The sequence below is a fragment of the Aythya ferina genome (assembly GCF_964211825.1).
Source record: "Aythya ferina genome assembly, chromosome: Z".
Lineage (NCBI taxonomy): Eukaryota > Metazoa > Chordata > Aves > Anseriformes > Anatidae > Aythya > Aythya ferina.
In genome coordinates this window covers 33,619,643-33,646,409 of record NC_140299.1, presented here as the reverse complement: position 1 = coordinate 33,646,409, position 26,767 = coordinate 33,619,643, and the positions used below count along the sequence as shown (strand labels likewise).

At 37.0% G+C, this 26,767-nt stretch overlaps 1 protein-coding gene across 3 annotated transcripts; it reads right to left on the bottom strand.

Moving 5' to 3' along the window:
- Positions 1-15,056: 15,056 nt before the first annotated feature.
- On the bottom strand, positions 15,057-26,175 carry TYRP1 (tyrosinase related protein 1). 3 transcript variants are annotated; one of them, XM_084505452.1, is made up of 8 exons: positions 26,031-26,175; positions 25,090-25,563; positions 22,007-22,329; positions 20,450-20,654; positions 19,313-19,480; positions 17,478-17,657; positions 15,970-16,116; positions 15,057-15,443 (listed from the first exon to the last, which is right to left on the bottom strand). In XM_084505452.1, the coding sequence occupies exons 2-8, from the start codon at positions 25,469-25,471 to the stop codon at positions 15,238-15,240; spliced, it is 1,611 nt and encodes a 536-aa protein (XP_084361578.1). In that variant the 5' UTR covers positions 25,472-25,563; positions 26,031-26,175; the 3' UTR covers positions 15,057-15,237. The 3 variants fall into 3 exon arrangements, 2 of the variants coding, with proteins under 2 accessions (XP_084361578.1, XP_084361579.1); XR_014687590.1 differs by having other exon boundaries at positions 15,305-15,443; positions 17,489-17,657; XM_084505453.1 differs by lacking the exon at positions 26,031-26,175 and having other exon boundaries at positions 25,090-25,581.
- Between the last annotated feature and the right edge of the window lie 592 nt (positions 26,176-26,767).

Genomic DNA, 26,767 nt, shown 5'->3' with positions numbered 1-26,767 from the left:
AAATCTACCCTTTTACTAGATGTCAAGCAACTACAAAATTGCCTGAGGCTGCTGCAGGTGGAGCATGCTCAGCAAGCCAAGAGGGTATGTCAGTGCTGTGACCAACGTGCCCTAGCAAGCCTGTAAGACCCCTCCTATCACCCCTTGCAGGTTGCTTCCTCTTACAGATATGCCAGGTCTTAGCATTTTTATTAGAAATTTGTCAGACATCTGGTGAACTCATTGTTTTAGTACTGTGAAACTGTTAGAGTTCCTAGTACATTTATAGAAACTAAAAAAAATGCTTTTTATCTGAATTATCATTAAAATATGCATTCACCACACAATCTTCACAAACTTCATTTACATCAACAAAAGGAATTCCCAACACCAAAATCAACATAATATCATCACAACAAGAGTAGACAATTTAGACACTCCAACTCCTGCCTCTTCACCAAATTACAACACATTTTCCACACTAAAGTCATGTTATAACTTTAGAATTCATGGTTTGATCCTGGAATAGATCATATATACATATTTATTTATTTATTTATTTGTAGGTATTTGTTGAGATAGATGGAGTTAGAGAAGAAAATTTGTATTTTAAGAAATGGTTATAACTGCTGCAAAGCATAGAACAAGATTGCAGATAACATGAAGCTACTTAGGGCTTCCAGAACTGCTAAAAGGACCTCATATGCTCACTAGACTATTCCTGGGAGGACAGTCATTCTTATACTTTTGAGAAAAAGCAAAGAAGCAAACTAGAGATAGGTTCAAGCAGGGGCCAGTTAGGTCCAGCTCATTGGGTAATGAATAGAAATTCAGTTTTCCACCTGAAAGACCTGGATGGAAGCATCTTTTCATACTACATTGAAATTAAGTCTCTTCATTTGGAAAATGGCAGCAAAATAGTTAAATACTGCCTGGAGCAAGAGGTGAAAAGAGAAAGCATGGGAAATGAGATCATTAATTTAAAGAACAGCTACAATAATAGCACATACAGTCACGCCAATCCAACCAATAAATGGAGAGTATGTAAGATTTCCTTTAGTAGACTGATTCATAAAGAACACATGACTTGCAAAGACATTCAAATTACTTTTGGTTCAGCTTGGCTGGACAGAGAAAACTTTGTGGCTTTATTAGCCAGTTGTGATATTTTACTACTCTGTGGCACCATGAAGAATTTCAGCATCCTGAAACTTTTGTATGATATGAAACTGAGTAATTTGGTGGTGCATATTTGCAGTTTCAGTGAAAACAAAGGAAACAAACTGCTCATTCCTATATTTGTTGTTCCAACAGTATAAGTGAAAGGCATTCCACACATTAGTCATGTTAATAAGTGGAAGACAGGGTTATTCTTGCTCCATAATGATATATTTATCACCAGCATTATGCTCATTTCTAGACTTCAAAATAAAAAGATTCAGGATAGTCCTATTCCCTACAGTAGGAGCTGGTCAGGTATTCAAAGGAAAAATGACTCCCAGAAAAAGAATCACAGTAATAAAGGACAAAACTTCATCACCAGAGGTTATGCGGTCTCAGGAGAAGCTAAGGCATATTATTCTCAGCTTCCACTAATTCAGTCTCAAGGGAGGGAACTCATCAGTTCTTTTTATATGAACATACTATTGGTATCTAAGCAGTAAAACTTCTAGTGAAGAGAAACCATTAGAATGCAACTTGTCACTGAGACACCCATTGAGACACCTTGTCTAAATACATCTGCCATTGTTTCCAATCATCCAAATATCCGTGCAAAGTCATCATTTAGGTATTGTCACCCTGATTCTCATTGCTTCACTCCCTCCCCCAGGAAACTGCTCATCATTTGCAAAACAACTTCCGTCTGTCACTCAGGCCTTTGCTGATTTTATGTCCTCAGAACCTTGTACTGCTTTTTGCTCTGGCTCCTAGGTGATACCTGAAAAGTTTGAGGATTTGTTATGATCCATGTTTAATTTCATTTAAAAAGAGTGTTAATATGTTCTTGGATATCAGCAAGAAACTGAGGATTTTTCCCCCTTATATCAGAAGTCTAAGTGAATGAAGTTGTTTAAATTTTGAGATACTATATTGGATTTTTATTTTTATTTTTATTAAATTTTATGTGTTCTGATATTAAACAAGTTCACTTCAGGAATTACATATATTCATGTTGGTCAGTAAGCTAAAATAGTCTCTATGATTTGGGGGATTTTATAATGCGTATTAATCATAGTGGTTTGCTGCTAAGAACAACTTTCATTCCTCAGGAATTTCAAGATGATAGAAGTATTGTCTTCTGAGCTAGGAAAGCAGTACTCTTGCTGCAAGCACATTACTCACTCTGCTACCAGCTCTGAGATTCCTAAAGAAATAGAGTCTCCAAGGTAGAAGATAGCAATCCAAACGCAGACCTGTCTCAAACCTTCTGGGCCCTCCTAGCGAAGGTATCACATTCATTATTCAAATTATAATGCTTCTCATCCTCCCCAGGCAGACAGTGGAAGAGCATGGGAGGTCAGGAAATGCATGCAAAAGAAGTCATGAATGCACAGTCCTACTTTATCTTGCTGTTGAAAGATTCACTTTTGACATTTTATTAAAGATAGTCTTTATACAAACTCCCCCTTTTTCCTTTGCATACCACTTGATGTCAGCTAGTCTTTACTTATTGGATAAAGGAAACAGATGTTTATTCACTGCAGTAGCAGCTATGCAGACAGGCTCGAGATCTTGCACAAACACAGTAAGCTCTGTGTTTAGCCTTGCAGTGACAGAAAACATAGTATCACAAGATAGATGTCAATGAAAATGGTGCTGAAGGCTGGTCCTATTTATTATGGGAAATGAACAGTGTTATCAAATCTGCCAGCTGTAGGAGACTCATTTATAACAGACAGCTTGGGTATCTTTGAAAGGAATGAAATAAAGAGAACCCATTCAATTATTTCCAGGAATAACTCCTCACCCTCCCACAAGACAATTATTTTAAGTACTGGAAGGAGAGGAAATAGCTCATTATTTTAAGTGGCTTGAATTGCTTTCTATCCCTCCCATTTCTACAGGGAGAACATGCAACAAACACAATGGGATCAATAGTCTTCCTGTTGTCAGCTTTGAACAGTAACTTCACTAATATTTTATGGGCAGTAATCAAGGGGAAAAATAATTTCTAGTCTGACTTGTTTTCTGCCTAGATAGGTAAAGCGTATCCAAACTGTAACACTTTCCTGACTTGTTTACACACAATTTTCAGTTAATGGCTTTCAGGTTATGCATTTGTTAAGTATAAACAAACTAACACCATATACCAGTGTCCTCTTGGGTTAACCAAAATATCTTTATCAATGGAATACTCTGCTTTGAAAAGAAGATCACTTCCAGATGTAGTAAGCACTTGAAGCACTCCTCCAACCTCATTTCAGCCTCAGCAGAGTGGCCCTGTATTGAAAAAGCAAATTCAACCAGGATGATATGTTGGGTTAGAAACTGGCTGGATAGCCGGGCCCAAAGAGTCGTGGTGAATGGAGTCAAATCCAGCTGGAGGCCGGTCACTAGTGGCGTTCCCCAGGGCTTGGTGCTGGGGCCGGTCCTCTTTAATATCTTCATTGATGATCTGGACGAGGGCATTGAGTGCACCCTCAGTAAGTTCACAGATGACACCAAGTTAAGTGCGTGTGTCAATCTGCTCGAGGGTAGGAAGGCTCTGCAGGAGGATCTGGATAGGCTGCACCAACGGGCTGAGGTCAACTGTAAGAAGTTCAGTAAGGCCAAGTGCCGGGTCCTGCAGCTGGGGCGCAACAACCCCAAGCAGAGCTACAGGCTGGGAGAGGAATGGTTGGAAAGCTGCCAGGCAGAGAAGGACCTGGGAGCGATGGTGGATAGTCGGCTGAATATGAGCCAGCAGTGTGCTCAGGTGGCCAAGAAGGCCAACAGCATCCTGGCTTGTATAAGAAGCAGTGTGGCCAGCAGGGCTACAGAAGTGATCGTCCCCCTGTACTCAGCTCTGGTGAGGCCGCACCTTGAGTACTGTGTTCAGTTTTGGGCCCCTCGCTACAAGAAGGACATCGAGGTGCTTGAGCGAGTCCAGAGAAGGGCGATGAAGCTGGTGAGGGGTCTGGAGAACAAGTCCTACGAGGAGCGGCTGAGGGAGCTGGGCTTGTTCAGCCTGGAGAAAAGGAGGCTCAGGGGCAACCTTATTGCTCTCTACAGGTACCTTAAAGGAGGCTGTAGCGAGGTGGGGGTTGGTCTGTTCTCCCACGTGCCTGGTGACAGGATGAGGGGGAGTGGTCTAAAGTTGCGCCAGGGGAGTTTTAGGTTGGATGTTAGGAAGAACTTCCTTACCGAAAGGATTGTTAGACGTTGGAACAGGCTGCCCAGGGAAGTGGTGGAGTCACCATCCCTGGAGGTCTTTAACAGACGTTTAGATGTAGAGCTTAGTGATATGGTTTAGTGGGGACTGTTAGCGTTAGATCAGAGGTTGGACTCGATGATCTTGAGGTCTCTTCCAACCTAGAAATTCTGTGATTTTGTGATTCTGTAGATTTGTCACAATGCAGGATGATATGTAGATCTGTCACAATAGCTTTATCAACATAATTTTGCCTGTTGGTCTGAAACCAAGTCCTTGACTGAACCTTAGCTCTGACTGTCAGTCTTAAATGAGCCATACCCACATCACTTGCCATTTTGTACGGAGGCCTAACTGTCTCATTTGCTCTGAACCCCAGACACACCTGTGATGTAGATCTAGCACTTTTTTTTTTTTTTTTTCCTTCCCCCTCCAGCTACTAAAACAAATTCTACTAATCCAATTTATCCAAATTCTGGTTACCAAAACAGCTGAGTTCTGGCTGGTCTGAGCCCTAATGCCATGATTAACCTCTGACTCCTGACAATACCTATGGATTTTATTATTCGGTTTATTTTTCTTTAATATAGATCTGATCTAATATTATAGACAGACAACCCTAATCCAGACTGGGAAACCTGTTTCAGACATTATAGTATGCACTTTCCTGCAAAGCATCTCTTAGAGGCATTCACATACTCACCAACTTCAGCCAGGACCACAATGACCTATACTTAAATTTCTCTTGATGGCCTTGGTCACATAACCTTCACTATTACCTTCACTAGGCCCACAGGCCTAGTCTTGAAAACTTCTCTTTAAAAAATTAATCCTTCCTGCTCATCTCCCCTGCCAGAATGAATGTTAATTCCCATACTATCATTGTTAGCCCTTCAGCTGCCTGCAAGTTTAGGTGAGACTGAGACAAAACCCTTCCAAACCAGTTATAATACATTACACCTTTACTTAAGTCCAAGTTTCCAATTACAGCTGTAGCTATAGGTGTATGGTTTAGGTAAGTAATCTTAATTTCCTGAAATCCCTTATCAGTGTCCACCTGAAACCCTGAACAGGTCCCTGACCATGTTAGATTTAACCTATCAGCAGTAATCTGGAATTGCACATACATGCACTGTGATATTACCTCTACCACTTAGTCTTAGCTGATGGTGCCTGCATGCCCTAGATGTGGAATTATATAGTTAACAGAACCCCCTCTGTGAGTATTAAATTTATCAGGGCAGCTTCTACAAAGCCTAAATGTAACTCCAGTTGATCACCTCCTGATGGCTTGGATCAGTTAATTCAAAATCTGTCTCAGGCACATATAAAGATTAGTTGTCCCTAATACCAGGAGTTGCCTAGCACAAACTGTAGCCCAGATCACCTCTTCTGGAGTTTCCTGATCCTAATTAAGGTCTGCTTGCCTCAGGAGAAGAGTCAGATTGCAGCTGACCAGGTGACTAAGTCCAAAGTTCAGGTGTAAGTTTGATTTCAGGCTAAGGTTAATTGCAGCCACCTGATTGTTACCACAACAGATCTAAATTTTGTCAGGTAGCTCTGGGTGGGTCTGTCAAGTCTTAAATATGGTCAGACATCTCAGTTATCTGTCAAAGCAATTCTCAAGCTTACATTTCCTATCTCTGTGGACCCTAATTGCAGTTGTTGGGAATCTCCTATCTCCTGCTTCTGAACTTTCCCCTAACTGGTCTGTTCTCTCTCAAGCTTTTATGTTTGGTAATCTAAATCTAGCAAGGCAATGTCTAAAAGCACGTTTTAAATGGAAGAACGTTATACCTAACCACGGCTGAGGAATGTAACAGATGAAATTCTAATACTAGAGTAGATTTAGGAATTTAAATTCTCTTTCTGTGTTGAATAGAATTTAGCCTCTGTGCTTTATGAAGAGACATCCAGAAGTAGGATCTCTGTTAATAAATGAAAGAATGTACTCTTCTCTCAGTGTATCTGCTAGATAGGTTTAAGTGAAAATTTAACACCATCAGCATCTGGTTATAGGCAACATACCTCTCCTAGACTGCATACCCGGGACAGCAACACAATTTTATTTGAGTCCATTTGCTTCTCTGTGGTGGAAACACGGTGTAAGTCGATTGAGAAACCAGGTGTGCCTAGAATTGCCTGAGTACAGGGGCTGAAGTTGAACTGCTCTTTAAAAGTAGGAAGCAAACACGCTCGGGGAAGGGCTGGGGTGGCTGGTGTGGGGAAGGAAGGCTGTGGTATTGCTGCTGCCAAAGCTGAGCACCTCACTCCCAGAGCACAGCCCTGCCTGTGATGCTGCGGCGTGCGGCCTGGGAGGGCACTACTCTGAAATATTGCCATCTCGTGGAAGGCCGGGGACAAGGCACCGATCCTGCTCCCGAGGGCAGGATCCTAAAAGGCAGCCCTGGGAGAAAAGAAAAAAAAAAAAAAAAAAAAGGTTCTGGCTGGTAAGTCCAGCTCCTCGGGAAGACCTGCGAAAATCCAGTGCTGTGTTGTTTTTCTTCCGAGATTTTACAAGAGGCTGTTGCCTGGATAAGGGGATGATTAGAAGAGGCTGCTTCAGCTTGGATCTGGAGATTTTGAAAAAGTTATCAGGAGGCACAACACATTGTTTTGCACAAAACTCACACATGTCAAACAATAAATGTGTTTCTTTGTTATCCTAAAAAGAAGGCTGTTTTAGAGCTATAGAGGAAAAGTTACTTGAAAAGGAAGAGCCATACAGAAGGGAAACTACAGCTGCTTAAATATAGACGACTATTTCCACTATGGAATAGTCATTACTTTTTTTTTAAAACATTTTACCAGAACTTGTTTAAAATAAAAGTAATTTAAAAGTTAGTTCTCTTTACTGCCTTCTCAGTTCTCTCTGTTTCCTCTTCTTCCCCTCCCCCCTCCACCCCCCTTTTTCATTTGTCAGCTAAACAATGTTACCTTCCTTTGGATAGAATTTTTAAGGCCAAACTTTGCATGAAAACATTTTTTGCAGAATGGAAAGTTTTCCCTCAAATAAGTGAAGTTCATCCATGTGCAAAGGGCCAGCTTTCAGCAATATGTGACCCCAACTAACATAAGTCCTTTGAAAACAGATAGTGAATGGACGTTTATGCATTAAGATGAGTTTCTCCTTGAATGAACTGGCAATAGTTACTTTCTTCCTTTGCCCCTGCTTATTGAGGTCTCCTGAACAGTCCAGCTCTCCAATACAGTCATTACCACTATCTGTTCTCATGTTTCCATCACAAAGACTGACAACATATTTGAAAAGCAAACTCTACTCTTATCTGTGGTCTGCCATGTTAGCCTCAGCATTACTGGACTGTAAATGAATAGGGCTGAGAGGAGAGGCAAAAAAGGAAGGGATCTTTTCAGAGCAAAGGAGGATGAACCACAGTGAACAGTCAGTTTAGGAAGCAGCTGTGTCCTAACATGACAAGAAAATTTTAGAACTGAGGTCTGTGCTTGAGGGGATGCAAAATGCGGCCCCTGCTCCATGAGGTGTAAAATGCAACTCCTGAAGATGATACAGGGCATAACCCTGAGATGCCAAACCTCACAGTGTTCATGACAGATAGCTACTATTTGTTGATTATGAAGAACAATATTTGAACTTTACTTTCCATGCCAGTATCCTTCACTGTTCCTCGTTTTACTACATCTCGTCTTTTGTAGCTAAGAGGACAGACTCTATATTCCCTGCCACTTTGTTAATATCTAAAGGGCAAGAACCATAATTGACATTTATGGCCATTTGCCTCTAGTTCAGAAAGATTTTCTAAGGTCATTTTTGTGCAGAGACAGCACTTGCTGTCTGTGATAAAGCTAAAATGTGAAGTACTTTATTCTCTGACCCTAAATCTCCATTCCTAGAAAAGACATTTTAAAGAGCCTATTAAAAGCAATTGTAACAATCCTCAGATTGATGTCAAAACATGTGGAAAACTTATTCAGAAAGGAAACTCCATCGGTGAAATACAATTTCATTCTCTGTTCTGTAGTTCATGGCCTAATTTTAGCCTGTTTCCAAATTAATTTTGATTAATAATTACCATACAGTTTTTCATGCTGTCTGTTGGGATGTATGGACTAACAGATCTCCTGTTCTGTGAGACTGCAATCTTTTTCACTCACCATTTCAGAGGGGAAAAGACACAATGGTAGCAAGAACAGCATGGTCTTGAGGGGCCTCCATGCTAAGGTGAAAATTTAAGTGATGGGCAATAATTAAATGGTGGTGTTCAGATGGAAAAAAAAAAAAAAAAGTATTTGGCCACCTTTATGCCAGCTTGGTTGTCATCAGCATCACTTTTCTGAATTCCTACATCACTTTTCTAAATTCCTACTTGAAGAAGAGGTACTTTTCTTTTGCTTGCTCTGCTGATGCAGCAGTTGGTTTATCTTCCAAAACTGACAGAAGAAAAACATTAGCAGTGTTAAAGGGACAAACTCAAATAATAAATTGGCAATATAAAATAATATCGATGTTTGGTAGGCCTACATTTTCTTTTTGGTTGTATATGTAAGAATAAAAAAAATAATAATAATATTACAGTCACTTTAATGCTTCTGAAAAAAAAAAAAAAAATCGTCAATTTAACTTTCCCCAGTAGGTCAGTTTTACTTGCTCTCATGACAAATTAATTAGAGGTATGAGATAGCTGGGCATGTGTTATTTCTTGTAAGTATTTGATTTTAAAACAGTAAGCCTGGAACAATTTAAATAATGTCCCCCCAAAAAAGAAGGTAAACTTCTCTTAGTAGGAAGTTGAAAGTAGGAAGCTGAGGGATACAAGCTAAAATAACTTTCTCCTAGGATTTAAAATGACTTTTTTAGTTAACAACTAGGAAAGTTTTCTATCTCAAGTTTGAAAACAACTTGAACTTTTTTTTTGTTGAAATGCCACCTTGTGGTAGGTAGCAAACCCTGTTTATAGCAGAAGACCGCTGTGTTCTCCCCGCTTGGACACACCACAAGTGGTCTTGGAGGTGTGGTGTAAAAATGTGGTTCCTAAAGATACATAAAATGGAAATTTGACCACATTACAAACATGAGACTTTTGTTTAAAGATCATATTAAGTGCAATTGCATAGCAGTGGATGATATTTTTTTTTCCATAAAAAAATAATAAAAATAAAATAAAACGTTCCCTGTCATCCAAAGTGCAGTTGAAATCAGCATCTTCACTTTTGATTCCTGCATGATGTAATCTTTCAATCACTGAGTACTATTTCCTTCTATTTTATTATTTGCATTTAACTATGCTGCTCATACAGAGATTCATTCCCATTTATTGTTTTGTAGAAGGTGTTACAGACAGGCTAAATTCCACTTGAAGCCCTTAGGTGCCATGATGTTGTTTGGAGCTACTTGTTTCAGGTATATTATTATCTGGCAGTCTAGAGAGGATTTTTATTTTTTTTTCTTTCCCTGCAAACTTCAAGCTTAATAGCCTGAGACCATTTCAGTTACAACACAACTCACAACTTTCACCTCCTAAACAAACATTTTCTTCTCCTGCCTTCCTCTCCCTTGAGTTTTCTTTCTTTGGGAAAAAATTTCTTCAGCACAAGGCTTTTTATCAATATCAGTAATATCAGTAGTTTACTGTCAAACTTTCTAAAATGAAGCAAAATAAAGCTTAACACCAGTAGTAAGCAGGAAGGTTGTATGGACAGATTAAAATATTATTAGGCTATCATCCTATCACCAGTTCAGCCTCAAATTAAATGTGTTTAATTTTGCAGCATTGCTTTTGCCTTACCTGTGTAGCTTCCTTGTTCTTCCAAACTACCTTGGTTCCCTGTTCTTGAACAGGAGCACTGATTTCAGCAAGATATAGGCCTTATTCCTTGATGTGACTGATCTTCCTAGTTGTAAAATCCAAACTAAGCCAAGGGTCTTAAAGTCAGTTTGTACGTGCATACAACCATAGCTTACTGCAGTAAATTACTATTTAGATCCCCTCCATTGTCTGCAGTATTTGAGGGATAACAGGGAAAAAGAGACACACATTTTCAGTGGTTTACCTCTGGACATCAAGGATGGGATTTACAGGATGACATAAAATGTTGCATGCCATGTTCTATGTTTGAAAATACCCACAGAAATAAAAGCAAGGTTTATTTTAGTCGGAATTCTGATATTTTAATTCCCATTAATGAACACCAAGAAACAGTTGTTGTGAATGCTGTTTCCCTTTACCATCTTCATAAAACAGCACATGAATAAAGCATCTGCCAAGGCCAGGGTTTTCATTCTAAATTGGAGATTGAATGAGATTTGAAGTTAAAATTCAATTTTGGGAGAGGGGATCTACACATTTTGCTACAAATTAATATTCTGAAAATAAACATTTCAGTTTTCATCAGGCTTCCTTGCCAGATTATTCTTTTGTTAGTGAAATCTTTACTTGGGAGGTACTTTTTTTGGAGAAAAAATGTTGGGATGACAAACTGAGTATACTTCAGCAATGCATATTGTTTTGGAATGCATTCTGATTCCATGACAATTCTATATTATATGTCAGTAATACCATTATTGACCAATATTGCTTATACATTATTCCATATATAGAAGAGGTAAACTTTTCAAGATTGGAAATATTTCACTAAGTTACAAAATTGTTCAATTCTGTGTCTAAAGCAGATGTTCATGCAAGCTATGATTTCATGACCCTCCAGTAATCTTCCACCAACATCTTCTAGATTCTTTAATCTGCCTTTGAGTATCATTTCTGTAGACTTTTTTTTTTTTTTTTTTTTTTTTTTTAACAAATGTAGCCCTGACTCTAGGATATATAATGCATTTATGCTAAAGGGCTGCAGGGCTAGTCCTTGTAGCACTGGTATTTCTTTCAGTACTATATTGTTATCTCTCTTCTGGCTAGATCCCTATGCAGATCTCAGATCCCCTTCAGATTCCCAGATTTTTGGATGTAAGCACACAACATTTTATCAAAGATTTCAGCATCAACAAAATTCCTAAATAAAATATTTGAACTATTGTATCAAAGAGAGGTATTTAGCTAGCTAGCATGGTATGACTGATAAATCTGTTCTGTATTTGATTTCAGTTGAATTTTTATGGGTGGTTATGGAGCCTGTCATGCTATTGATTCTAAATTTGTAGTTTCATAGAACTTTGTAGTTTCATAGAACATTTTTACTTTTCCTTCACTTCCCCATAAAATAGCGCTGTTCTCAACTACACAATACTTTTGCTGACTTGATAAAGTTATCCAAGCACCTTAGAGATGGACTTATAGCTTTGTATGCAATTTTAAGTGTCCTTGGACAGAAATCACCTGCTGTCTTGTTGCAGAAATGTTAATTTTAGTTTCTATCTTGCAAGACAATTTCTGTACTCACATTCCACAATCTCTTTCTGTCCAAGATCAGCATAGTTCATCATACTGAAAATGGAGGTTGATTTTCAGTATGGAGGTTGAAATGGAAGTCTTTGACTTAGAAAGATGTATTTGGATTGGGCTAATCTTGACTCTGCATGTACTGAATTTTCATTTATGTGGTCAAAAAACATTTATAATATTTCCTTTCCAAGGCCAAATGCTCAAGAGACTTTGTCAACTCTCCCTTTATTTCTATGCTTCCTGACCTTAGTTCCTTTTGCAGATTCTCGAAACCTTTATCTATTTAATACTGTGTGGATAGAGTCTGGTTTGCCTTTTCATTATTTTAATTCACCATTTACTGTATACATTTCTTTACACTTTTCTTACATTTCAATAAGAAAAAATAAATTTCAAAAGGCGAAACTTAGATCTTGGCAGAGAACTAAGAAGGCAAATAAACTCAAAAACTCATTAACAAGCTTAGGTACAGCAGACACCTAACACACACACATATATATACATGTATTTATGATACTGTCACTGCCAACTAATTAAAAACAATAACAATATGGAATGTTATTCAGCCAGTAACTATATGTGGAAAAAAGTTCAATCACCATTTACATATAGGGGTTTCATTTCCCTTAGAATCATTATCATCATTTTTTTTTCCAGTCTCCAAATGTTATATCAATTACATAGTTCTAATTTATTTGTAAGACTCTGTCTGACAATATTTCAGAGACCTCTGGTCATAACCAAATCGAGCTTTCCTTCAGTTTTTCCTCTAATAGAGCCAATCCTTTGCTTCTTATGTTACAATTATCCTGGCATGGTCTTCAGTTCAACATGAACTTAGCTGTATTGTCTCATTATTTCCAGATATCCTTTACAGCTGCCTGTATTACAGCCCTTATAAAAATGAACCTTCTTTTTGATTTCCCACACGTCATGATTACTACATATAGGACTTCTCAGTGTATTTTACAGCTCTTCTCTTCCTGTCTTCTCCTTGTGTGTTTTGCTTCCTGTCCTTCCCTTTACATAAGTGAGACTGTAGTTATATATTTTGTTGTGTATTTTTTTTTATTTTTATTATTATAATTATTTTTTTTTTGCTAGTAGTTTCAAATTTCAAACCTAAATCAGTTTTCCCATCAGATTACCTCAGGAGAAAACACCAAGCAACTTCAATGAATAGCAGGAACTTTTTTCTTCATATCCAGATATAATTCAGAGTACTGCAAAAAGGGACTGAAGAAAGGACTTGTGAGATTCTTATCAAGAATGGGTCACACACACAGTTCTCTACTTTTCTTCCCCCTTTAATTCTCATGCTTACTATTATTATTATTATTTATTTATTTATTTTTAAGAAAAAAATAAATCTTTTGTAAAAATCTACCTTGCCTTGTTCATTTATGTGCAGTAGCTCTAACTAGTAGGCAGGTCTTCTCAATCCCTGACCTACAAGACTCATGGTATGCTCAAAACATGAGAGTATATTTTTGCTTGAAGGATTGAATAGATTTAAAGTCTAAATTCCTCCTTGTAAGATCTGATTTTGCCATGATGTTTTCCTTCTGGTATCAAACTTCTGTACATTTCTTTTCATCCACAGAAGTAAAAGTACCTTATAAAGGAAACTCTATTATCTCCATTTTATAAATGAGTAAAATGAGTCACAGAGGTTAAAAATATATTTAGCTAAGGACTTTCAGCAGGTCACTAAAAGAGCTAATAATAAAATCCAGGTCTCTTGACCCCAATCCAAAGTACATTGGATCACCCTGCTTTAATCCATTGAAATCACTAAAGTGGATGACTTGTTAAGTTACTACTCTGTGCAGGCAAGAATGGAAGAACAGGTATTTAAGTTGAAATACAAGCTGCTGCTTGTGTGCCTGCTGTACTAATTGATAGCTAAATCCAAGAGTGCAACCGAAAAGACTTTTGTCTAATTTACTTTTGTGCCTTCAATCTTTTCATCAGAGATGAAAAATTCTGCCTAAATACAAGTTATGTGTATAAAATTTTGCTGTTGTCCACACCTCCTGTTTGGTAAATTGAATGTTGGCTACTTGTTTTCCTATTCACATAATCCTTCATGCATAAAATATGCATCTCTATGCAACTGAATTAGTGTGTTTCAGCACACCTAGTACTCTCTGAAACCTTACATGTTAGGACAGTACTTAGAAGATGTAGCTGGAAGGAGACTATAGGAGTTAAATCCAAATTACTTGCCGTTTCTTTTGAAGCTAGGGTCAGCTGGAAAGAGAGACAAGACAGATCTTAGATTTATAATTTGACAACTAAAGGACAGACAACATGGTGTGGGATTCATTAATCTGACCTCATGAATTTCTCTGCATATTAACTAATGAATGCTAATTTAGATTCCATAAGCCATCATAGGAAGGTGATCAGTTGGTTTATTGGTATTCGGCATGATGAAAGAGAGAGGAGGTGAGGCTGAAACCAGGCATCCTGAGGCTCTACTTCAGGATGTAAAGACAGGTGTCAGATTGCTGCTCTTTTGCTGGCTTATAAATCCTGAGATTTTGGAGCAATAAAGTCAACAGCAGTTGCATATATCTATTTTTACATGTCTATCCTACAGCATGATGCCTAGGTACTTCTCTTAAACTATAAGAGGTGTACGTTTAAATTCCCTCAGAAGGAGAAAATTGAATCAAGTTCTCTCACTGCTGGGCAGAATATAATCTGCAGTGGAGATAATGGGAAAGAGAAAGGAAGTGGGTGAATGAAAAATTAAAAAAGAAACTAATAAAATTTAAAAAAAAAAATATATATATATAAAGAAGACTGTTGTCAGCTGTCCTTTTAAAGGGGTTGCACCCTTTAAGCAGCTGTGTTTGAATGCACAGCTGAAGTGTCCAAATGCTTGAGTAGGTTCTCAGTGTTGATCTCTTTTCAGAGAGACACCTAAAAGCAAAGAAAAACAACTACTACTTGGGATGAAAGATGGATTTTATATGTGCTGTTTTCCTTGCATTACTTGTAGCTCCCTGACTGGCATATTGGCTATTTCAAAACACATTTACATGTTAAATAGAAGTCAGACATCTCAAGTAGATGTCTGTACTTCTATTTTGGATTCTACTTCTGAATCAAGCTGCCTTTGCTACTCAGATCTGCAACTGCTCTGTCCCACTCTAGACTTTATTTTATGTTTTCACAGATGTGCCCTGTAAAAGAATTCTAGGCAAAAAGGCTAAGTAAAGGTTGATGACATAATCTGTCATCAAGTTACTAAGTTTTACTATATTTGTCAGAAATAAGCAAGAAAAAGACCTGCGGATGAGCCCTGAAAAATTAGTGAAGTTCTATTAAATTAAACACAGAAATAACATTTCAAAATGTGATTTATTGAAACCTAGGTGTGACAGTAGAGAAGGTGAAAGCTGAAGCAAATATATAAAGACAGCTGACATTTTATGCTCTTTATTTTAAAGCAGATGGATGACCACCATTTACAAAATACAGCAAAATAAACAGTTACAATCACATGCAAAAAGTGCCATCTCTTCATACAACAGACTGGCTTGGTGTTGCTATGCCATCATAATCATCTGAATAGTGTTGATACTGATCAGTGAGAAGAGGCTGATGCAACTCATCCTTATTTTTCTTGACACGTACAATACATGCAGCAGCAGCAAAGATAATTGCAACAAGAACCAATGCAGTCACTATTGCAATAGTTATCATCTCTGTTACATGGAGAGCCCGACCTAGAGGAAGGAAAGCACAAGAAAAAGTTATTAAACGTAATTAAAGAGACAGGCCAAAAGTCAATATCTGTCATTATTTGATGAGTTGTGTTTTACAAATATTTGAAATTTTGGTTGATAGTATTTGTTCCAAAATGTGAGAAAAATGCAGTCTCTCTTGTTACACTCTGAAAATAGACCTGGACTTTTCTTCTGTTACCTGGTTTGTGAAGGGTTTGCACTCTCTCTCATGATTTAATGAAGACATATGATATAGGAATAAGCATGTGATGCAAGGGTTAAATCTAAATGAGAACTTCCCCAGAAACTGAAGTGGTTTGTGGGAGCTGTTTGTAATGATTAGCTATATGCCTGTACTAAATCCCAAACACAATTGATTTGGAAAGCAAGATAAATAAGAAATAGGCCTATACAAATACATCGGATATCGTTAGTGAAATTTGAACCAACTTTGTTGTATGATACATAAGTTTTCACAGAGGAAGACATGATGAAGGAAAAAGAACATCTAGGTTCAACAGTTTACCTGGCCACTCAACCTCATAGCTGTATCCCAGGTTTTCTGGTGCAGTAACAAACATCTCATTATTGGTTACTGGAGGCCAAAAAGGCACCATGTTGTATTGCCGGTTGTGTCCGATAGGGGCATTCTCCAATGGATATGTTGAGATATCTAAATCAGAAAGTTAAATCACACTTCTGTAAATAAAATTAAAATAATCTGAAATATTTTTGAAATAGTGACGACCCAGTTTTTTTTTTTTTGTTGTTGTTGTTGTTTTGTTTTTAAACTGAATTAATCTAGAAGGATTGGTGGATTGATAAAAAATTCCAGCATGGAGGGCTCAGCTTTGTCAAAAAGCAAGACCATTCAATAATACCTCTGTTCTATCAACAGAAAACACTAGTACAAATTTAGGCCTGACTTTTCATTTCTTCTTGCATGAAAAAGGAGTAACAAATATATGAAGTACATGGGAACCCTTTTTGCTACAATCTGACTTTGTAGCAGTGATAAAAAGTTCTCTTAGGTAGTTCAGAAAGGCAGCTGGTGTAATTTCTACTGGAAGTTTTTTGAAATTCTATGGTAGATCAGGAAAAAAAGTCAGCTGAAATAACAACAAAAAATTCCATTTTGGTAAGATAACACAAAGCTTGTGACAGGTCATGTAAGTACCACAAGGGGATACAGTTGATTCCCTGAGAGTTGGCATGGGAAAGTCCATGCTGCTGATTGTGGAAGCTGCACAAAGAAGTCTCAGTTGTGCAACAGCAGATGTCTTCTGTAGAAGTAGGAGGGGAATGGATTATCCCAAGAGTAATACAGTTGCTGCTTTGTGCAGATCAGTGCACAGACATTTAGGTTATACAGAAGTCTCTCTCCAGTTCACTGATGTTAATTTCTTTTCTTCTTTCTTTCCTTTTTTTTTTCCATCTTTCCTTCCATCCTTCCTTGCAGTTCCTTCCCTCTGTTCTTCCTTCCCCCCTTTTCATTCACTTCCTCTCTTATTCTCTTTCTTTTTGCGTTTCAGAATTGAAGAAGGAAAGGCAGCAATACTTAACTATTCTTTGAATAGATACAGATGTGCAAATGATTATGGAATGCAAGTAGTAAATTGCAAAGGTGGTCAAAATCAGTCATGGGGGAGTGCAAGGCATCTGATTTTATTTGTCAAGAAGAAACAACTACAACAACAACAAAAACAAACAAACAAACAGAATAGCCAGTGTTTCATCAACCTTTCATTATAACTGTTTGTTTGTTTCTTTGTTTGTTTGTTTGTTTTTTTGAATTGTACCTGGCATCTCTGGTCAAGTCCTTCCACAGACAGTGATTTGAAAAAGTGGATGTCAATGGGGTGAGAAGACGGGTTTGCTTGCTATTACACTGTCTTCATTAACTTTACTGTTAGAATTTGAGTCCTCTCTCCTAAGCTTAGGGGCACCTTGCTAACTCACAAGAAGCAGTTGATTTCCTGTGACCACAAAAACTGAAAACCACCCCTCCCTCTTCCATCCATGAGCACATCTTACCAGCAGAATACCTTCTCAGCCACTCATCAAAAACAGCATCTGTAAATGTGTGGAGGAGGACAAAAATTGGATCATTTGGTGATAAGTGAGTTTGTCCTCCTGTCCCGTTCAAAAATAGATGAGCCAAGTTGTGAAGACTTCGAACTGCTGGGTCATATTTCCCTGAAGGATCACTGTACCCTGAATATGGAAATAAAGAACAACATAAACAATCCCAGTGAAGATTTTGTTTAGAAGCTATAGTCCCAGATGGATACCATTTTTTGTCCCCCCCTGGAAAGCTGTCATGTATTTGTGTTGCCTTGTTTAACATAAATGAGTAGCTAATTCTCTACCAACTGGCATTTGAGAAATGTTCCTAGTATGTGTAATCCCCACGTATAATTCCCATGCATAATTTTCAGATTAAAATAGACTTTAAAAAAGAATGTTGAGAATGTGGGGTGAAATGCTGGTGGGACCTAGTGTATAGATAGCCAAAATAAACCACTTCATAGTATGAACATAGATTTTTATAATGGGACCTAAATATCTCTCAGCATAACAGAATAGCTATGTGTGTTTTCTGACTTCTGACTTAAATGTGAAGTTGTTGACATCTATCCTAATTGGCCAGCTGTTATGTGTTATGGATCATTTCCTTATGTGCTGCCAGTACATTTCAGAAAGCTTCACTTGCTGTTTTTTTTTTTTTCAAATAAAATTCCCTACAAAACACTGTCAGTATCTACCACCTAGTAAACCTGATATCAGAGGTCAGGATCTGAAGAATTCTGAGAAGTTTTCCTGTTTTCAGTCTCTGGCCAACTTTCCAGACAGGGGTCCACACACTTAACTGGCTAAAGCCAAGTCTAGATACCTAGATATTGTTAGGACATTTTTTAAAATGAGGTAAGCATCTAAAACTTTCATATATTCTTAAAAGATTGGTGCAAATTCTTGGTTTTGTTCTCCAAGAGAAAGAAAATGGAGCAGGTCCACTGTCATATGAATGATGTTTTTTCAAAAGAGCCAAAGGATTTGCAGGAGGTCTGATAGTGATCTGAAGTGTCATTTCATAAACTTTTCCCATGAATCCTAGTTTTTCTATTTAAAAAGTCTGGATTATTAAAGTGCAGAAGCAGTCAGCAGGATACTGCCTGAAAAATGTGGATCAAATCTTTAGGCTGGATTCTGTGCTGGGTTCTGTGTTCAGATGCCAGAGACTGAAAACTTCATTTGAAAAGTGTGGAAATTAGGGGAAGAAGAATAGACTCATATAGCACAGTGAGAAGGACTAACAAGACTGGCAGTTAATCTAGTAGACCTCAATTACTACTACCACAATGCAATTGCATGCAATTCCATTAAGTACTACCAAAGCTTACAATTACTTTTTTTTTTTTTCTTTTGTTTGTTTTAATTATGATACAAGAGTAGCTACTATGAGCACTTGTTTGACTCACTTAAGGATGATGCTTAAGCTTTAAATGCTTCTACACCATTCTGCAGTCAACGGTTTTCTGTTCTCCACTGTAACAACCTATTACTAGCAGACTTGTACTCTGGCCATGACCTCAGCTAATTTCTTCTTAGTGACAGTGACAGACTTTTAAGGCTTTTACACTTTTCAAGAACTGACATAAACTATCAATATAAAATAGTTCATCCAGAGCTTATTTCCACTTAATACTAAGCTAATACTTAATGCTAAGAAAAATGTGTTCAGTGTCCATAGACTGTCTCCAAACTCATACTTCCAAAAGGAAGAATGTTGGGTCTGCTCCCCTGACTTGTTTGGAGTTGTTTCAGGTCCTTTTTTTTTTTTTTTTTTTTTTTTTTTTTGCCATGCTTACCTTCTACTGTGTTACGGAAACTGTCTGTTGAATTAGAGTAGAAAGGAGGAGTATCAAATACACCAACTTCCAAACACTGAGCAACATCCTCAGGCTCTGGGAGACGTTGTACCATAGGCCGTGCAACATTTCCAGCAGGATTCCTCCGGATGGGGCCACCTTCAGTACCTGTGAGAGAAGAGAGAAACCAATAATGATGAAGAACAATAGACCAAAGAAGGCATTCTTTTAATGACTGAATTGTGAGGAAAAAAAAGGGAAAAAAAAAAAAAAAAAGCCTCACAAATGACCTTAAAATTGGACAACAGGGTCAGATCTTTCAGTTAGGCAAAGAACCTGAATCTTCATAAGGTTCTCTGAACTGGTCCTTTGATTAAAAAACAAACAAACAAACAAATGAAAATGCTTCTTACTTAAATTTGTGATTCTATAAGTGCCTTGGGAAAACTTTTTGTTGTTTTTCAATGTGATTTGTTAAATTGAGATAAAAGTTTTGTGGACTTCCTGATAGAGTAGGTTGGAAAAGGATTATAGAAGATTAGTTAGGTAACTAATCCCTCCTTCCACCCCCCCCCCCCTTTTATTTTTTTAACCATATTTCCACACAGATGCTGATTTGGGGCTTGATGGTGATTAATAAACAAGAGCCTTAGTGGGACTTCATAGATCTTGTAGCCAAGGTAGGTTGTGTTAGCATTCACTACTTTTCATATTCAAAACATGCTCCAAACATCTAACACAGGTATGTTTTCCATTTAGAAACAGAAAACCTTGGAGGAGGTATGTAGAGCAGTAAGAAGAAAACTCAAGCTTCAGTTAAAACATGATGCTGCCATATGTAATTATACATGCCATCAGAGATGAATAGTTACTGCATAAGAAAGGAAGTCAAAGGGTTTCACTGTTTCTCTGCCTCAAGCTCCTGATCAAATATTGAGCTGTTTAGTGCCTCAGTGCAAGACAGATAACTTTTTATTTCTCAAAAGACTGACGTATGAAACTTGAGTAAAGAAATGTACAAAAGGTACTTTAAGACTCTTTTTTTTTTTTCCCTGGGAAGAGCCATTGCAATGCAAAGTGTTTTATTTATTATTAAAGGGATATTCTCTCCAAATATCTGTGAGCAGTCATACTTACTGTTACAGATGGTTCCCAAGGTCTCATAGTCTTCTATACTTTCACAGAGCACACGCCACTGAGAAAAGATCGAATTCTGACTGATCAGAGAGACATCAAAATTGCTTCTAGCTCCCATCAAGTCATCTAAGCAGATATCACAGGTGTTTTGCCCTGTTGCAAAGTTCCAGTAGGGAAGGCCAAAAGTGGGGTCCTGTAACATATTCTAAATCACATAAATATGGCATTAGTACACATCTGTCCCAGATATCTACACTATGTACTGCTTGAGAGATTTTCAAAACCAGTTAAATACATCTTCGTAAGAGTCAGAATCTGGCTTCATGAAAAGGAGGAAATTTCAGGAAATCTATGGAAAAACTTTTAGTCATTTTTCACTTTGATGCCTTTGACTGTTCAATAGAACAGATGGTATGCTGAACTAGGTTGTGGATTCCCCTCTAATGAGATAGTACTCCTTCCATGAAACCATATTGTGGATAGGAAGAAACATCACTTAATACTGATAAACACAAATTTCCAAATATTTTTAATGGCAGCAATATTTTTAAAAGCAGTGGTACTTGTAGCACTCAGAATAACTAACTAAACCAATTGTGGAATGACTGAGCAGGTAGAAAAGGAAGGAAAAATAATAGTGCTCTTTCATATTTGCCATTGCTTGGTTCTAGTATGGGTTGGAGTTTAATAATGCTGAAGTATTCCCTGGTTTCCAGTATTTATTAACCAGGATGTTTTGGCCAGACAATTTAGTTCAATTAATGATCTAATTTACTAAAATAAGCAAGAATATATATTAAGTCATTAAGAGCTAGAACTCCTCAGGGTTTCTACATAATGAAATTACACTAATGTCAAATATAAGTTTTGTTTTTGGAGGGAATTTAATCTGCCAGAACCTGAAACAGCACCACTGAAGCTACTGGAAACATTTGAAATGATTGCAAGGACCTTTTAATCATGACCTTGAAAACTTAATTCTCTCTTCTTTAGAAATAATGATAGTACAAAACATATTCCTTTTATGGATAAGTCTACACAAAGAAAGGGAAACAAGGAAACCACTGATGTATGGAACAGGGTCTCACAAAACAATAATTTGTCTAACCAGTTGCACTAATTATATAAATAAAATATGATTCAGAATCTCTGTAATATTTTTGTTTAGAATTTCTTCTGCTTTGATTGGTCTATCTAAGCCAAGGATCATGGCCTTGATATTAAAAATAATAGCAGCAATAACATTTGGTGGTCCAATAAAATATTTTCTACATATATGTTGAGAATTTGTGTCTACTTTTACAAGTGAATTTTATGTAACTTTTATGTTTGCTCTTATTCTGACTGAAATATTATTTTTAACATCTCAGTAACAACGGCTGTCTAAAACTTAAATGCACTCTATTTAGTGTCACTAATAAAATATTGAAACTGAAGCAAGATTACTTTGACATGTAGAAAGAGCTGCTTTCAATTTTGTCAACTGGAATATGTAGATAAGACTTTTTTCCACACAAAGCTCAAGAACATGTGGCTTAACATTAACTCTAACTTTACCTGCATGTCTCTTTCAAGCTGCAGCAGATGGTACCTGTGCCATGTAACAAAAGCTGGTCCCTCATGAGAGAAATCAACTCCTCCAAAACTCTGCTGCCCAGTACCAAGAAAAGTCTTCCTGACAGAATAATAATGAGCCCACACAAAGTAGTTATAAATGGAGATATTCTCAAACTGTGGTGTGTTTCCATCTGGTCCAAATATTTCTTCACGTCTCCTTGTGGCAATAACAATGTCAGGGTGGATTGTCACCTTGGCTTGGTGTAAGGCATTCACAAAACGCCTCCTCTCTTCTGCATTCAGATCCAAAAGATTCCTCCTGACTGTGAGGTTACAGAAGAAGTAAGTTATCAAAGTCTTAGAAACTGAAGTCTGATCTCACAAGACTAATTTATTTTGTTCCTAATAATTCTAAGTCCCTTTTTCTTCAAACATTCCTCCTGTTTTTATTGGTACAATTAAGAGACTACTGAATATAAATAGAAAATATTGTTTTCTGAAAAGTTAAGCTGAATAAAAATAAAGCCTGAAACCTTTTATTTATTTATTTATTTATTTAGTGCTTTTAGAAATATTGTTGCAAATTATATTTCCTGTCAGAGAAATGATGAAGACAGTTCTTTGTCCCACAAATCTCTTGGAACTTAATCCAATATACTTAAGGTTTCCTGTGATAAAACTTTAACAAGAGGGAAATAAAGTATTGCAATTTATATTAATCAGAAACTCTACCACTCAACCATTTAGTGAGGAAGTATAGTGTATTTGAAACTTTGAAGTGAAAATGGCAGATCCACCAATGAAATGTGTTTCACACATTACATCATCCCTTTTGAATGTCATTAACTTCTTTTATTAACAAGCCTATTTTTTTAGCAGTATATCCCCAAATCATTTAAATTTATTGTAACAAGCACACAGACAGGGAAATTTACAAAAAAGGAGAGCAGCTGACTTATTGAAATACCAGTATATCAGTAAAAGGATCACAGAATCAGTCACCTCAGTACCAGTATTCAGTGCTCTCTTACCTGGACTGATAAGATTTCAAGGTAAGTTTTGACTGAGACTCAGATAAAAGTCTACACAGCTATTCTTCATCATGCACTCATTTTCACAATTAAATATACTGTAAAATCTAAAATTGTCAAATGAGTTTATGTTGATATAAGAAACAGCAGGTCTCCAGCATGAATCAGTATGAAGAATAAAAGTAAATTGCATTTCACTATATAAAGTGAAGTTGATTCAGTGAGGGATATTTCAGTAATGTCTATACATATTTAAAAATAGTAAACTGCTTTTCTGAAGCATGAATTTCATCCAAGGACTGTGTATCTTGAAACACATGCTTTTCTGTCTTCCAGACCTTAACTGATATACTAGCCCTGCTCACTGAAGTTTTTTGGTTTTTGATTTCAAGTAGTACACTAAAAAGAACAATCAGGTTTTGATTTATGCAGACATCTTAACCTTTTCATTTTGCAAAATATATGTCTGAAACACAATAAAAAATTGGGACTATTATTAAAGTTAGGCATGAATTTAGAGGATATAAAGGCACCAAACTGCATTTTACAGCTATTTTATATGGATATACCAACAGTAATACAAGAATTATTCCTAAAGTCTGAGCAGCTGGAGCCATCTTTCTGGATGGGCAGTAGAGGTGACCTTCATGTGTAAACATTACACATAGTAAGAAGTTAATTTCCCCTATTTAAATTCATGTCATGTATGATAAATGTGATTTGCTTAACATTTTAGTGAAAAATAAAGGATTTTATAAGTGAGAAAGCTAAAAACTGCTTTTATATACTGTAGAAAATCAGCTACAGCAGCTTTTTTTCTTGCCCTCAGATTTACTATTATAAATTTGTGTGATCTAATATTTATTTCTTGGTTAGTTTTCAGAGTTATCATCATTGTTAATGAGAACAGGACAGAGAATCAGAGGGTGAAACCTGACTTAGCATATCGAATCCATGAGGCATACTTTCTGCTTTCTAGTTTGCTTTTTGGAGCTTAAAAAATGAATAAAATCATAAGGTCTTTCCTGCAGTCCTTGATAAGGCAGTTTTAAAAAACCAATAGTTAAAATTTTGAATTGGTAAGCAGTACTTTGTTAACCCTTGCTGGAGCATGTGCTCACGTTCTTGGAGTATTTCCCATCTGATGAAAATAATGGCCATGATGATTTTTGTTTCTTCAAGAGGCACTACACATTTGTGATACAGACCTGTTGTTTCTCATGCCAACTAAATCTATCACTCATTTTGAAGATTATGAATTTTACAAGATTTCAATAACACCTTTGGACTTTCACTAGAAAATACTGAAATCTTGCTCATTCAGAATACTTTGACTTGGGAATAAGGATTTTTTCCCAAGCCTGTTTGTCTTTTCCAATTTACCTACAATACTCAACATTTTTTTTCATTCCACAAGTATTTTGTAACCATTTCAAATTCTGTTTTAGACATCTGTTTACTTATATTCTGGGCTAAACTGAAACTGGGAAGCTCTTAGAAATATCCATCATCCCTGCACTGATTCAGCTGAACAGCTTATAGTCAGGAGTTAAGGCTTTTACAAACATTGGCAGAAACTAGGTAACTAAAAAATTACAAGGTTAAGTGCATAGGCTGGAAATGCATTAAGAGAATCTGAATCAAAATACCTGTTGTCATACCTTACATATTTATAAGATATCATGATACATAGATATGTATTTGTAGATATACTCACAAACACACATAGATGTCTATATATATGGTTTTACTCTAAGTTGATTCCCAAAATTACAAAAATGTAAACACTAATACATCCTATTCTTTAATGGGGTTGATCCTAATTTGTTCTGACTACAGGCATTGTTTCTTCCTTTTACTAGGAGGTAAATGTAGTTATTTGCCAATAAGGTAGGCAACTTATCTAGTAGTTGCCTTAATAGCCTCTATTGTACATTTCCTGTATAAATATAAGGGACATTTTACATTTCAAAGAAAACGAATAGTCTAGGTTCATTTGCAATGAAGTGCTGCCAACAGATGGTTTTCATGTCATGTTTCTGATGTTCTTACCTATATTGATTCGTTGGCTACAGGTAGGTCCACTCCATCCAGGGCGACATGACCCACAGTTATAACCAGAGAAGTTACCACTGCACCTGCAGGTTTGGTTGAAGAAGCGTATGGGCCATTGCTCGCGGTCATCCCTCCCATCATGGATGTACTGTGGGCCATGGGGTCGCCAGTCTACAGTCACCTGCACACACCGTCCCCTCCCTGTAGACACACCACACCGGTCAGTACCAGGCCCAAATACAGGCAAATAGTCTGGGCAGCACATGCCACTCCTCAGAGACTCAACGGTAGCACACTGGCGAGGGAACTGAGCTCCAACTTTGTTGAGCATGCTAAGAAGCAGTGGCAGGGAAAGGAGCAGCAGCATGGGGAGCTGCATGATGACAGATCCAGCAGAGCCGTCTCTTTCTGAGGGCTGGTGGTCCACACACGCTGCTGTCTCCTCTCTGTCTACACGATGGCCAGCTCCCTCTACACCAAGAGAAAGACAGAAGAAATGAAAACAAGTGATACAAACCTTCAGTCTGCCCCTTCTATCTCATAAAATCCCTCTGAACCCTGCACTTTTTTAATCTAACCGAAAAAGCCAACAACAAGTTGGTGGATAACAATGCTCTTCCCTTCTCTACTTATCTGCACAAAAGGCAGTAACTACCTACAGTTTTATCTACTCATTGACTTCCAAGTATTTCCCAAATGTTTATTCATGTTGTACATCTGCCAGCCAGATTTATTTCACTAATTTATTTCACTGAAAACTTTATTTTTTTTCTTTCTTTCCTCAGTTAGTTCTTTCCCTTCTTCATTTAACTAGCATATCCTAGCATATCTTGTTTCCTAGTCAGTGTTACAATTCTGTGTCCCCTTGCAGTTCTTAAATGCAGTTCTTAAATGCAGTTCTGCTGGAAAGTAAAGCTACAACTCTCTCTGTGTTGTACCTCTTCTCTCTTTTTGGTACCTCTCCTCTGCTGAGATCCTGTTCTATTTCTGTGCGTCCTATGGCTGTGTCTAACCCCAAATCAGCACTACTAATTTCTTTCCTGTTTCAGTCTGCTTGCTAATCCGTGTTCTACCAACACAGCATGGTTTGGCCTCACCCTCCTCTTCTATTAATCTCCCTTTCTACTTCAGTGCATTTCCCTGGACTTTAAGTACTTGAACAGCACATGATTTCTTTCATGCTTATCTCCTTGTGATTTTACAAGTTTTAGCAAAGGTCAGAGACAAGTACTTGAATTCAAAACAGAACAACTAAACAGAACAACTATGAAGTTTTTTTTTTTTTATTTATTTTTTTTTCTTCTTATTTTTTAATTACTTGCAAAGAAAGGTTCATTTGAAAACAAACAAAGAACACTGGGGAAGTTCACATTTAAAAGCCTTTTTTTTTTTTTTTTTTTCTTTTCCTAAATAGTTTTCTAAAGCTTTTTTTTTTTTTTTTTTTTTTTTTTTTTTTTTTTTTTTTCTAAATACTTCAAATGGCTTTTCAAGATCAGGCTGAAACAAGTGACAAAGATACATTATTTGGAAAATGAAACACTCCAATATTAAACTTATGGCTTACTGTTTAACTATTTGCTTTAATAATCAAATAAAAAGACAATGCCAATACTGGAATATCCTGAAATACTAAATTCTGAGCAGGTGCAGTAAAATGTAGAAAAACAAGAATAAA

Coding starts and splice junctions, on each gene's coding strand:
- TYRP1 (XM_084505452.1), bottom strand. CDS start 25,471: ATGCAGCTCCCCATGCTGCTGCTCCTTTCCCTGCCACTGCTTCTTAGC. Junction 22,330..25,089: donor TAGCCAACGAATCAATATAG/GTAAGAACATCA, acceptor GTAACCTCACAG/TCAGGAGGAATCTTTTGGAT. Junction 20,655..22,006: donor AGCTTGAAAGAGACATGCAG/GTAAAGTTAGAG, acceptor TATGTGATTTAG/AATATGTTACAGGACCCCAC.